We start from the raw sequence: 13,936 nt of genomic DNA, 5'->3' as shown, positions 1-13,936 counted from the left end.
GTGTCACCAGACACAGATTCACACTGAAGCTCCCTGTCACCAGACAGATTCACACTGAAGCTCCCTGTGTACTAGACATAGATTCACACTGAAGCCCTGTGTACCAGACACAGTTTTAATACAGAAACCAAGTAGAGTTAACACTCAGTTTTCAATGTCTAGGCCATGAGAGATAGAGTCCATGTCCATGTCATGTTAGAGTATATGACTCTACATGGTTTATTTTGATAACTGAAATGGTTATCATGTACAGTATTTGAGGGCCTACATGTTTCTCTAAATTTAAGTTGATTTATTTAGCAATATTTACATTTTTCTGTAAATACAGCTCTATAAGTAAGCTACAATTAAAGCCATAGCTATGATTACACATTAATACACAGTCTGTAATTTATAGACATACAGTAAAGAAGAAAGAAAATGTACTCACAAAGTCAAAGTCTCCATCGTGAGGGACTCTCCAGTCATCAGGAAACACACTCTGTGACACAGGGCAGGGCTCACGCACATTCTGATTGCAGTTCTCATGACTTTTGTTCTTCAAGTCCTGCTTATCAAAGTAGTCCATGAAAGATGGTCGTTGTACTTGGGGTGATGTGGCATTTCCTTAGGCAAAGAAATACAGGAGGGCGTAAGCTCTAACATTTTAAAAAGTATGGTATTTATTGAAATGGGGAATTATTTTCAGTAAGTCATATAATAAATTTATTCTGGTCAAAGTCAAGGACAACACAGTCATTTCCTAAATGTAAAATGAAAAATGTGTCCAGACCATATAAATATGAAACAAGTACATAAAGACTCCAAATACTCCTGACTATAGAAACACTTCATTATTTTAATGAAATATTTATCATAATTTTATTATGAAGAGTACCAGTGTCAAGGACAGGACATTTTAAATATTTCTCTTCTATTCACGTTTATGTTTGTGCTGATAATCACAGATGTTTAAACTGCTCAGAAACTGGACAGGAGGGCGGCTGATGCTTTCCCTTCATCTTCTATCTGAATCCCCCGCTCCTGGGGCTCCCATGGCTTTGCCTGTCTCCTGAAGCAATTTCTTTAGCTCAGACTGTCCTCAGTTCTGTTTCCAGGTTTACAACTGCCGGTCATCACAGCAGATAGACCTGATGCCAGCTGACCTCTGAGGCTAAGCGCAAGACAGTTCCCACCAAACCCGCAGCTCGCCCACCTCTGCCAGACAGCAAGGAGCTGAGAATTAATTCAGACCCTCCTCTCCCCAACACGGATCCCAAAATTGTTTAACAGAGGTGTTTAAGTTTCACTATCTTTGATATTTAGTCTCTAGGCATTTTTTTGCCTACTCCATAAAAAAGGGGACTGAGGGGTGCTACAGCCCCAATGACCGGGCTTCTGGGAACCCGATGGTGACTGTACTGTCAGCACAGGGACTTTCTAAATACAAACAAACTCTACCTTTTTGCTGCTCGGAATCCTTTGATGGCTAATTTTTAATATTGAACAATTACAGTAAAAAAAACATTTAGAATAACTATTTTTTTTAAAAAAAAATCTTGTAGTTAAGGTCTTGATCAGTAGTTTCTAAACGGATTCCTTAAAGCCCTAGGGCGTCAAACACTGTCCTTGAGACCACCAAGAAGGCATTCTCATCTAACTCTGCAGGTAGAAAGTAAGCTACATTTTACAGAAGGACTTCCTGGGGCGGGGACAAGAGGCTCAGCTTTGTCCTGTCACTTGTACTCATGTTCCAAGTGAGCTCCCGTCACACACTGGTGGCTCAGACATCAGAAGACCTGGGTGACTCTCCCGTCCTTGCTCTTTTGTTTCCTCAGATGAAACAGCCCAGGTCTGCTCCTGTGTCACGTTCCTCAGCCTCATCCTCATCCTGTTTACCGTCCCGTGGGGACACAGCAGACTTGCAGCATTGTGAATTGTGACAACGGTCCCAACAGTGACTGGGCCAATTTAGAATGCACTTGCAACAGGTACGCGCAGCTGACTGCTGACTGCTAAGAGCACAGCTGGCTGGAATGGGAACACGGTGCTTTCAGTCTCCAGCAGAGGAGGAAGCAGAGGCAGTGCTTTCTCTCTCTGCCATAAATTCCAGAGCGAGGAATTTTTAACTTAAAAAAGGGGCCAACTCCAACGTGACAGTTTTTATTTTATCATATTGTATTTTATTTTGCTATGTTTTATTATTATCCCTTAGAAGTCTATTTGTTTTCTAATGAGAGACAGAAAAGGAATGGATTTAAATGGGAGGGGAGGTGGGGAGGAACTGGGAGGAGTAGAGGGAGGGGAACCCATATTTAGGATATATTATGTGAGGGAAAAAATCTACTTTCAGTAAAAGAGGGGTTAGTGAGACGGAACCATCATGCAGGCATCTGGCTTCTCTTTCCCTTCCCAACTTCCCCAGGCCTTCTGTTTATTTATTTGGTGTATTTGGATGTAGTAAGTTTGCTTAGGTAAGAACATAAGAAACAGGAGTTGCAGGGCATATATTTGTCTAAAGTATCTCATTACCTTAAAATGATAAGACTGTCTCCTAACCCTACAAATTTCTTACTTGTTTCATATTGGTTAGGCAGTTTATTTTAAATGGTAAGCCACATATAACATAAAATTTATACCTCATTCCTAATATACATCTAGAAAGCTAAACACGGGGTCATGTAGGCATATCTGCACATCCATGGTCACTGCAGTGTTAACCATGATAGCTGAAACACAGAAGTCACTCAACTGTTGACGCGCAGACTAGAAGCCAACCTGTGAGGAAGGGGAAGGGACTGGTGGATGCATCAGGGTTTATTACTGGCATGAATATTGATGAATTATGATGAATTGGAAACATTTCATCAACAATTCCAACAAACTTTAAATACCCTGTATTTATCTCTAGACCTCATCATTAAAACACATATTTTTAGAATTTCCAGAATTGAAATTTAGTTTCTACTGCAATTTCTTACTACAGACTAGGATATATATATATTAAACCTCATTTAGTTTCTACTACAATCTCTTACCACAAACTGGGATCCATATAGTAAACCTCATTTAGTTTCTACTGCAATCTCTTACCACAAACTGGGATACATATATATATATATATATATATATATATATATATATATATCCCCTCAGTCTCAAGTTTCAACTCATTTTATGAGAACAGAGGAAAATAACACATTAAGACTACATTTCTACATTTGCATAAATTCTCGAAAACATACTTGAGAAAAAGAAAACACAAAGTGAGAGGTAAGGAGGTAACAGAGAAACCTTTTGCTTAGTATTCTTTTCTCTCTCCCTTCTTCATTGTTCTCACTAAGTGTGTATGTGTCTGTTGCTAGGGAACAAGTGCACGACTTCATATATGTTAGGTATGTGCTTGACTATGTATACCCCTAGCCCAAGAAGAGGAATTCTGTAACAAAATTATATGTTATATGTAAGCTCTGATTTTCATCACAGTCTTAAAATGGTTCACATGCATAGCTATTTGAGGACTTTAACAAGAAACATAATAGGAGCCCTGAATCAGAGGAGAGGAAAGGGATCTTTGGGAGCAGAACCTAACAACTGAGAAGGTAAAGTTTGCAAAGACCAGCCCAAGCCGGTTCTCTCTGAACTCATGATCCTCCTGCTTCAGCCTCCAGAGTGTTGACTGCATTCTTTACAAGTAAATTAAGTATGCACAAGAGCTTTGGCAACACACACACACACACACACACACACACACACACACCCCGTCAAAACTACTAAGGAAACAGTACCTCCTGAACAATGTCCCTCTCAAATGGCTCCTCTTCCCCATACTGGCCAGGATTGCACTACTCTCACCTGGCCCCACCACAGATATTCTAGTTACGGTTTGTGCTTTCTCTCAGAACATATGGAATGCTTTCAGAAACCTTACCAATACTTAAGGGTCTTTTAGAATACAAGTGATTCCCTTTGTGTGGGGGGCATGAGTGAGTACATGTGTTTGCGTGTGTTGAGGGGAGCTCGGAGCTAAACCCAGGGCTTTGCACATGCTCTGTATCACTGAAAGCCACACCTCCAGTACAGTGTAACTCCTGATTCAGATCTTTATATCTGAGAATGGAATGGATGGAAGACCAACGTTTCCTGTGAAAAACTGGTATTAATGAAGCAGCTACCAATATGACCTACATAAGCAAGAGCAACAGCATAGGCTTGGAAGGAAGAGAAGAGCATGCATAAGCGTACTGAGTTAATAATGTTTTGTTATAAAATTACCCAAAGGAAAAACCTAATGGAATAGGAACAGACTGCCTTCTTTTATTTGAGTTGAATTTTAGACATTTGGTGACTCTGCAAAGATTATTGGAAAACATAAATCTTTTGTGAAAAAAAAAGTCTTAAAAACTAAAATCAAGAGTACTTCAGTAGGAATTTCCTTTCATGGAAGAGTAGAGGAAAGGCAGAAGAAAAGCCAACACTTTCTTCTGTAGTAAGTCAGAGAATCATAAGCTCAATCAGATATAAGCCATGGCAAGAGAAACCATAAGGGCTGAGTGATCCCCGGGATTCTATAACAAAGAGGGGAACTCCTCAGAACTGTCTCCAGCCGCAGACGGTGGGACTGAGCCAGCATCATCTCTGTCAGGAGCTGTTGCCCTAAGAGCCCCTTTCTCCACTGTCAGGATGAGATCTCTTCTGGCAGAGTGGCTAGGTGACACAATTCTGTATAAGAGCTTCCAAAGGGTAGAGACATTGAGCTGGTACCTGTATGGAGCCTTCACCCCTACGCTCTGGTCTCTGGTGTGTGAAGGTACTCCACAGGCTACAGAAAGAGAAACCAGGACACCAACCCAGCCATAAACCCTTGAGCTGTCCAATCTGCGCAATGTGCTGGGGCAACCATGGCATAGAATGGTGGGCATGGTCAAAGTTGGTTTAACTTGAGGCCCAGGCCACAAGAGGGAGCCCATGCTCTGGATGGCCATGAACACAGACTGGCTAGTCTAGAAGCCTAGGGTAGAACCAACCGGACTGGCAGAAGAAAAGAAACAAATAAAAATGATTCCTCATGCAATTCTACTGTACTCATACATGGCTGCCTTGTCCAGGCGTCACCGAAAAGCCTTCCTGTGGCAGCCGAAGGGAGCAGGTGCAGAGACCTACAGCCAGACATTATGTCTAAATTGGAGATCTCCAATTGGGTCCCTCTCTCGAAGCTTGTGGAGCCCTGTGGGAGGGCAAAGGAAGACTGTAGCAATCAGAGGGAATGGAGGTTACCAGGAGAACACAGGCGACCAAACCAACTAAGCAGGGCTTGCTCACAGAGGCTCACAGAGACAGAAGTGGCAGTCAAAGAGCCTTCATGGATCTGCCCGACATCTTCTGCACACATGGTGCAGTTGTGTGTCTTGGGGGCTTTTGGGGGACTCCTAACAGTGGCAGTGGAGGTGTCTATGACTCTTTCACCTCCTCTTCGATCCTTTTCTTCCTATTGGGTCGCCTACTACAGCCTACCTGATCTTTGATAAAGAAGCAAAAAATATCAAATGGAAAAAAGAAAGCATATTTTACAACTGGTGCTGGCATAACTGGATATCAACATGTAGAAGAATGAAAAGAGACCCATATCTATCACCATGCAGAAAACTCAAGTCCAAATGGATCAAAGACCTCAACATAGAGCCAGCCACACTGAACCTTATAGAAGAGAAAGCGGGAAGTACACTTGAACACACTGGCACAGGGAACCACTTCCTAAATATAACCCCAGCAGTACAGACACCGAGAGAAACAATTAATAAATGGGACCTCCTGAAACTGAAAAGCTTCTGTAAAGCCAAGGACATGGTCAACAAGACAAAACAACAGCCTACAGAATGGGAAAAGATATCTCTACTAACCCCACATCAGAGAGAGGTCTGATCTCGAAAATATACAAAGAACTCAAGAAACTGGACACCAAAAGATCACATAATAATCCAATAAAAAAATGGAGTACAGACCTAAACAGAGAACTCTCAACAGAGGAATCTAAAATGGCTGAAAGACACTTAAGGAAATGTTCAACGTCCTTAGTCATCAGAGAAATACAAATCAAAACAACTCTGAGATTCCATCTTACATCTGTAAGAATGGCCAAGATCAAAAACACTTACGACAATTTATGCTGGAAAGGTTGGGGGAAAAGGGAACACTTCTGCATTGCTGGTGGGAATGCAAGCTGGCACAGCCCCTTTGGATATCAGTATGGCGATTTCTCAGAAAACTAGGAAACAACCTTCCTCAAGACCCAGTAATACCACCTTTGTGTATATATATCCAAAGGATGCTCAATTGTGCAACAAGGACATGTGCTCAACTATGTTCATAGCAGTTTTTTCTGTCATAGCCAGAACCTAAAAACAACCTAAATGGCCCTCGACCAAAGAGAATGGATAAGGAAAGTGTGGTACATTTATACAATGGAGTACTACACAGCAGAAAAAAATAACGACATCTTGAATTTTGCAGGAAAATGAATGGAGCTAGAAAACATTATTTTGAATAAGGCAACCCAGACACAGAAAGACAATTATCACATGTACTTACTCATAGGTTGTTCTTAAACATAAAGCAAAGAAAGCCAGCCTACAAACCACAATCCTAGAGAAGTTAGACAACAATGTGGACACTAAGAGAGACATACATAGATCTAATCTACATGGGAAGTAGAAAAAGACAAGATCTCCTGAGTAAATTGGGAGCATGGGGACCTTTGGGGAGGATTGAAGAGGGGAGAGGCAGGGAGGGGAGCAGAGAAAAATGTAGAGCTCAATAAATATCAATAAAAAATTATACAAAAAGAATGCTATAACAAATAGGGGCCACAGGGCTAGAGAGATGGCTGGTCTTGTAGAGGAACCAGTACGCAGCACTTACATGGTGTCCCAGCCATCAGCATCTTGAGTTCTGGGGTCTCCAGCGCCGTCCTCTGGCCCCCTCACACAGCAGGCACTCAAGTGCACACACACACACGTGAGCAAAACCAAACACATACAACAAGAACAATCCTTTTAAAATATAAATGGCACAGACAAAAACTTAAAAGACATTTAGCACACACATTCAATAAACGATACCACCTATTTCTATTAAAGTCCGGACAATAACCCACTAAGTCAGAAATTAGCATTCACACAGAGTTAACAAATCTATAAAACAACAAACAAAAGAAGGCAGTCTGCTCCATTAGATATTTCTTTTTGGATGACTTCATAATCAGATTTCCATTTAGATGCAAGTGCTTACATATATCAATATTTTCTATTCTCACTTCAAACTCACTATTGGCCTTTAGACTGTGCCTTTGTGACACACAAAAAAATGTTCAAGTTTCTTTTACGTTCTAAAGAGGAAAATAGATTGGGTTTGTTTTGAAGTTAACGGGAAGGGCAGCTGCAACTGCCTAGTTAATGTTTTACTTTACAATTTGAAACACATGCCACAGTGTGCATCTGAGTCTCCAGGGGAAGAAAGAAGATGATGTTCCTCACTTGCTATTGAGAGAGAGGAGTGGACATGAAAACTCTGGGGCCCTGCAGCGCAAATGAGGTAGGCAGTCATATGTGATTGTGGTTGCTATGGCAAACACTTTCTTACAACACTAAAAGGGTAACCACATAAAGCTGACATCAATTTCTCCAGCTGCAGTTAAATTCTGACCCCAGCTTATTAAAATACATTTTATTATAATAATAAACTTGATATTTAAGATTACTTAGTTCCTCAATTTTGGCCCAATTCTTTCAACTTACTTGCTTATATAACCAAAACCCCATTAGCAACAAAAGAAAAAAATAACTGTCACTCATTTCCCTCTGCCCTACGAAACTTTAAAGAAAGAGCTGTTTCCTATCTCATTCATTCCTTTAAATATTTACAAGGATACTAAATTATGTGGAATATAATTTTGCAAAATATGTCAACCCATCATAAGCATTACTATTCCTAGTTTGCATATGTCTTCTAAGAAAACAAGCTTTCATGAAAAGATAAATATGTGAAATTTAAAAATAATTTAAATGCAGTTTACTTGATTTTTTAATTTCTTAAAATGGTGTGACAAAGATATTCAAGTATAAGAAACAAAGTAACAATTCACAGATGTAGCACAGTATACGTCAACATCAAAGGTACTCGTGGAATTACCTCATTTGTACTACTACAAGTATTTTAAAATGAGTGCCCTATCTGATTAGTATTTGCCAAGAAAACACATACAAAGTCAGAATGGGATACAAGCTACTAGGAACAGCTTCCCGTAGCTTTATCACAGTGTATTTTAAAATACAAGAGGACACAAAACCCAGGGAAGGTCCAGAGCCTAGCTACGAGGAAGGTGAGAAGTTCAGAAAGAACAGCTGCTTGGAGGCCAGCAGAACCCAGCGTCCAGCGGAGGGTCTGGGAACAGCCAAGAAGGACCAGAGTGTGCACGAAGGCACTTGTGCCAAGAACCCTGACCGGCTGTTGTCCATCTCCAATGAGGGCATAAGAGGAGGAAACAGACAAACTGAAGCTGAGCTTTCAGTTAAACACAAAGAGCAGAGTAATAAACATAATTGTGTGTCCATGGAAGTCTTTCTTTGGAGACGGCAGCAGATACTCATTTGCCCAGGGAAGATCAGCATTTCTGTGTTTAGCTTGTCCTTTGTGGTAGTAAAAGAGAACCACACAGCCAAGATACACTGCCCAATGATCGTGAGCAAACTCACACTACACCAAACACCCCAGGCCTCAACATCCCAGTGCCAACAGCAGCCCCAAGTTAGGGGCAGCAGGAACAGCTCTATCAGACTCATTCCTGAGGCCTGGTCTTCACACAGCCTTCTTTTCCAACCTGCCCACTGGTTTTAGTAGCATCTATAATTTTAACTTAAATTTCTCTATGCTTAAAATGTCTAGATTTGAGCATGGAGAGGATGCCAGCAGTAAGGGTCACTTGTTGCTTTTGCAGAAGACATGGGTTCAGTTCCCAGCACCCACATGGAGGAGGCTCAGTAACAGGGGATTAGACATCTTCTGAGATCTGCAGGCACCTGCATGCACACAGTATACATACATACCCTCAGGCCCACATACATATACAAACTAAAATGATAAAATAAATCTTAAAATATCTAGATATATCTTCTATTTCTTCTAATAAAATGTAGTTGAATTAAACACATTGAGATGTAACTCTCACCTCAAGTTAACTCAATACTGTCCCAGCCAGAAGACAAAATATCCTACCAGTTCCTCATCACGCATGGGTCAGACCATCCCTGCTTCTCTGCCACTCAGAAACAAAAGGATGCAGTGGAAGGTAACCCTACCCCAGAGGAGCACACAGCAGGGAGAGCGTAAGAACAGCCAGCAGCCGTGGGAAGGTCAGTCTTGCCCTCGCACGCACGGCAACACTGTGCCTGCACCACTTGCTGACTGCAGGTCAGGTCTGTGGGGCAGTCCACAAAAGGATTTAGAATCTTGTCATTCTGTAAGCAGCACGTGTCAGCCCCTGTGGCCACCCAGCACTCTGCTTCACACGGCAGAAGCAGCCATAAGAGCTTGGAGCCGCACTTCCCCTGGGGGCATCTCCTGTGTGCAACCCCTCCTAGGGTTTCATCCCCAGTTTGTACTTCTGTCTCTGTTGTTTAACCGATAATTTAGACGATGTTCAATAATATTGTACTATATTTATTAAAACAAATTTTTAAGTTTTCTTTTTTAATTGGAAAAGTAAATGTTAGAAACACTATCCTCTCCTTAAAATATTTCACAAATTAAATTATGGGTTTGTAGCTTGTAAAAAAAAGTTCCATAAGCCTAAGTTAAACACACACACACACACACACACACACACACACACACACACGTATGCATAGTGCTATATATATTTTAAAGTTTTTTTAAGGCAGACTTTTGCTGTCAAATAAGTTTAAAACCACAATTTTCTATAACTTATCTGTTTTCAGTGTGGATATGATTGAGAGAAGCATCATTCAGTGAGAAGACACATACTTTTCATAGTTCCATCCTCCTCCTCCTCGTCCTCACTGTTTATGACCATGGTCCCCAGGTCCGATTCTAACATGGTGCTGTTGTGCTCAATCATCGTCTGGGCCCCTTCACTCATGGTGCTGGTGGCCCGCATTGTGCCCACACTTTCTGAACTCGTCTTCACCATGGTGTGTGAATCCAGCTCATCTTCATCCTGCAGGCAAAATATCACTATGAACAAAGACCTCTCACGACAGCGGGACCTCTTAGTTCTCAGTAAGAACACACACATGCTTTCTCTAATGATAAAAAGTACCGTTACTACGGCAACGGTCAATAGTGTGGGAAGCAGGGACTCAGACAGACCCTGCACACCAGCACCGCTCACAGCAGCCAAAGGTAGAGGAAACCTGAGCATTTACCTTCCCGTGAATGCAAAAATATTGTTCAGCGGAGGCACACCAACTCTGCTGGTGTAGCTGACGAACCACTGAACTGTTTTCTGTAGTAGCTGTATCAGTTTATAGTCACAACAGCAGTGCTGTTTATAGTCACAACAGCAGTGCTGTGGGCTCCAATTCCTCATCAATATTTATTGTTTTCAATTTTAAAAAATGGTCATCTTAATGGGTACAAAGCAGTGTCAATCCCGTTTGATTTATATTCTCTATTAGTAGTGATATTGAGCAATTATTCATGTATTTAATAGTTCATTTGTAGATCTTCTTTGGAAAAGTGTTTACCGAAGCCTTTTGTCCTTTCTTTCTTTTATGGCTTTTTGAGACACAGTTTCATTGCGTAGCCCAAGCTAGACTTGAACTGGCAATTCCTGGCTCCAACCCCCCCCCCGGGGGGGCAGGATCACAGGCTTGTGTCACCATGTCTAGCTTCCTTTGACCAGTTTGGATCGGACTGCATACAATCTGAACATTAACACTTTACTAGGTATAAGATTTGTAAATATTATTTCTTTTCCTAAGTTGCCTTTTCACTCTCTGAGTGGTACCTTTTGCACACAATAGATTTTCATTTTAAAGAAGCCCAACCATCTTTCTTCTCTTTCTGCTTTTGCTGTCCTGTTCTAGCTGGAAGTAGGATTTCGCGGGAGAAGAGAGGCGGGCAATGCAAACACGAAGGCACACACTTCATGCACAGCTGTGCATGCAGGCAAAATACCCATAATCACAAAAACTTCAAAACGAAGAACTTAAAAATTAAAATACAGTTCTTGCAGAGGTATGCAGATGTGGAGAAAAGAAACCCCAATATTGCATCTTGGCAACCTGGGTGACTTGAAGTGACAGTAGGCTCACACCTGTTTAACTGAAGTCTGGCCCCGTGTCTCAGCTCTGTGTTCTTACTCACAGCCCCTCCTCAATCTCATGCTCTCAACTATCTGATGTATCCTTGTTTACCACTTAAGGTCTAAGGACTCTCACTTTCAGGGTTTCCCAGTCAGACAGACCTGCATTTGTCCTTCTTGTCTTTCCACTGTCTCTAGTTACCAGCCACACCGTGTCCTGGCCTCACCAGCTGCCCAAGAGCAGCGCTGCAGTGCGGCACACACTCATTCCCTTTTGCGCGCTAGCTCACCAACCAGCAGGTTCTTTAGTCCTCCCAGCTCAAGTCGTCTTTTCTATTCCTGTGGCCACTGATCACGTTGCTCATTTTACACCTTGGTTAGTGCACACAATAACACCTCCTGATGGGAGATTCTGACTCCCCTAACGTCACCAGATGTTGGTTCAATTCCTATCTCAAACGGCTTAGCAGGAATAAGATTTTCCACGGACATTAAACCCTGAGCTCTAACTCTTGTCCTTCTTTAATATTATTTGTATCACAACACTCTACCAGAAACTTCTGGTGCTGGTCCTGGCCTACATCTCAGCGTCCTCTCTGCTCTGACCCTGCCGTCACTATTGTCTCACTGTTCGTACATCCCCCAATCTCACTGAATCTTCACCAGAATTCCCAACGCTACTTTGCTCGTTAAGACCCCCTCTGTTCATGACTTCACTACACAGAATGCCCTCCCTCTGTGATGGTGACTACAGCCTGTCACTTGACAGGATCTAGACTCACAGAGGAGACACACCCAGGAGAGATTATCTACATTATCTTTGCCCGTGCCTCTGAGGGATGATTCTCGGTACATTAACTGAAATGGGACGCCCCATGCTAAGTGTGGGCAGCACCATTCTTGGCCGAGGCTCCTAGGCTGCATATGAAGGGGAAAGCCAGCTGAGCAACAGCACGCATCATGCTTTGTGTCCAGACTGTGGATCAATATGACCAGTTGCCTCCAGTTCCTGCTGCCTCCATCTCTAAGTCAACAGAACCCAGTCATTCCTTAAATTGCTTTTTCTAGAAACGAGCAGAGTGACGAGCAGACATCCTCTACACACTTAGTTCAAGTGTCTTTACCTCCACGGTTAATCAGATTTATTGTTTTATTTTCCAAAAAAGAAGAATTTATAACAGTCAGCATACATCTTTGTATGCAAATTTATGATATCCTAATTTGAGCACTTATTCCATAAAATGTTTATATAAATGCATGTGTCTATGGTTAGGAATAGACAATAGTGATGGCAGGGTCTTTGCATAAAAACGCAGGAAGAATTCAATATTTCCCATTCCATAGAATTATAAAATGAAGGGATTTTACAATAAGAAGAAAATATTTTAATCCCTCATTTTATATCTGAAAAACCCCCAGGTCTATAGAAAGGAAGACTTCCCCACGGTTACACAGCTATTTGAATACAGACCTAGGGTGAGAAGAATGAGGAGGGTTTTCTCACAGCATTTTCCCACCATGTGTGCTCCTTACTAACAGCCACACTCTGACTATCTGAATGCTCAGGCTACAGACACAGGCTTACAATTCATCCAATTACTTTTTAAAATTATCTTTATTTGTTTGTTTTGTATGCATGTGTGTGCATGTGCATATGTGTCTGTCTGTGGATACTCACCGTGTGTGTGCAAGTCAGAGGGCCAGCTGCAGGCGTGAGGAACAAACTGAGGTCATCGGGCTGGGATCTCATCAACCCCACTTTCCAGTTCTTAGTCTCAGAGTTCAACTGATCATCCCATTTACACTGGTCTGAAGAGCATCTGTCCTGTAAACTAGTGAGGCCTTGCATGTTGTTTCATTCTTGTCTTTTTCAGTCTCTCAAACAACTGGAGGACTGAGTCTCCCAAGAGATCACATCACATTATCCTACTGCTATAAACTCATCTTCATCATGGTGAAATGTCATCTGGCCTTGTAACACGTCTGTCCCATCTCCTGTCCCCCACCTTGCTCAGCACACTCCAGCCATGCTGGCCTCCTTAGCCATTTCTTGAGAATTCTGCAAATGCTCCTCTGTGGTTGACCTTCCAGACTGGAATGCTCTTTTATAAGACAGGGTGATCACTCCTTTACCTGACGACTCTACGCATACACGACCTCCTCAGAGAGGCTTCCTGTGACCACCAACTGAGGCTTCTGCCACTATTTGCTGCTTATCCTCTGTGTTTACGAGCCGTAACTGCCTTCTCTGCCACTAGACCACAAGTTTGATGATAACAAGAGACTTATTTTTAACTTCCAAATCCCTGGTACTATGATTATCTAAGACTTAGTAGATACATGAGATTATTTCTATTTTAATTAGTAATTCATTTAGTGAGCACTTATTATACATTTGGAATGTGTCAAGTAGTTCACCAGTATTGGATACAGAGATGAGGAAGACATAGTTTTGTTCCACTTGGTTTTCTAAGGAATTTGAGGCTTGGGAGAAATCTTCTAACACGTGAGCAATGAATTCGGAGACAGTCTCTTCAGTGCCACAGAAGGTGTTGACAATGAATTAGGAGACAGTCGTCTCTTCAGTGCTACAGAAGGTGTTGTTGACAATGAATTAGGAGACAGTCTCTTCAGTGC

The 13,936-nt window shown here is 41.9% G+C and overlaps 1 protein-coding gene across 3 annotated transcripts in view; it reads right to left on the bottom strand.

Annotated features, from left to right (window-relative positions):
* Stk3 (serine/threonine kinase 3) overlaps nucleotides 1-13,936 on the bottom strand; it is a 208,914-nt gene that overhangs the window by 52,192 nt on the left and 142,786 nt on the right. For all 3 annotated transcript variants that reach the window (XM_026789790.1, XM_013354119.2, XM_026789789.1), the window contains 2 exons: nucleotides 10,018-10,210; nucleotides 431-606 (listed from right to left, as the gene is read on the bottom strand). In XM_026789790.1, coding sequence (XP_026645591.1) covers nucleotides 431-606; nucleotides 10,018-10,210 — 369 coding nt within the window. The remainder of the gene's footprint in view (nucleotides 1-430; nucleotides 607-10,017; nucleotides 10,211-13,936) is intronic.

This window comes from Microtus ochrogaster, unplaced genomic scaffold, assembly GCF_000317375.1.
Source record: "Microtus ochrogaster isolate Prairie Vole_2 unplaced genomic scaffold, MicOch1.0 UNK29, whole genome shotgun sequence".
NCBI classification, from domain to species: Eukaryota; Metazoa; Chordata; class Mammalia; order Rodentia; family Cricetidae; genus Microtus; species Microtus ochrogaster.
The sequence above is the reverse complement of the archived record's forward strand: the minus strand, read 5'-3'. Positions and strand labels throughout refer to the sequence as shown.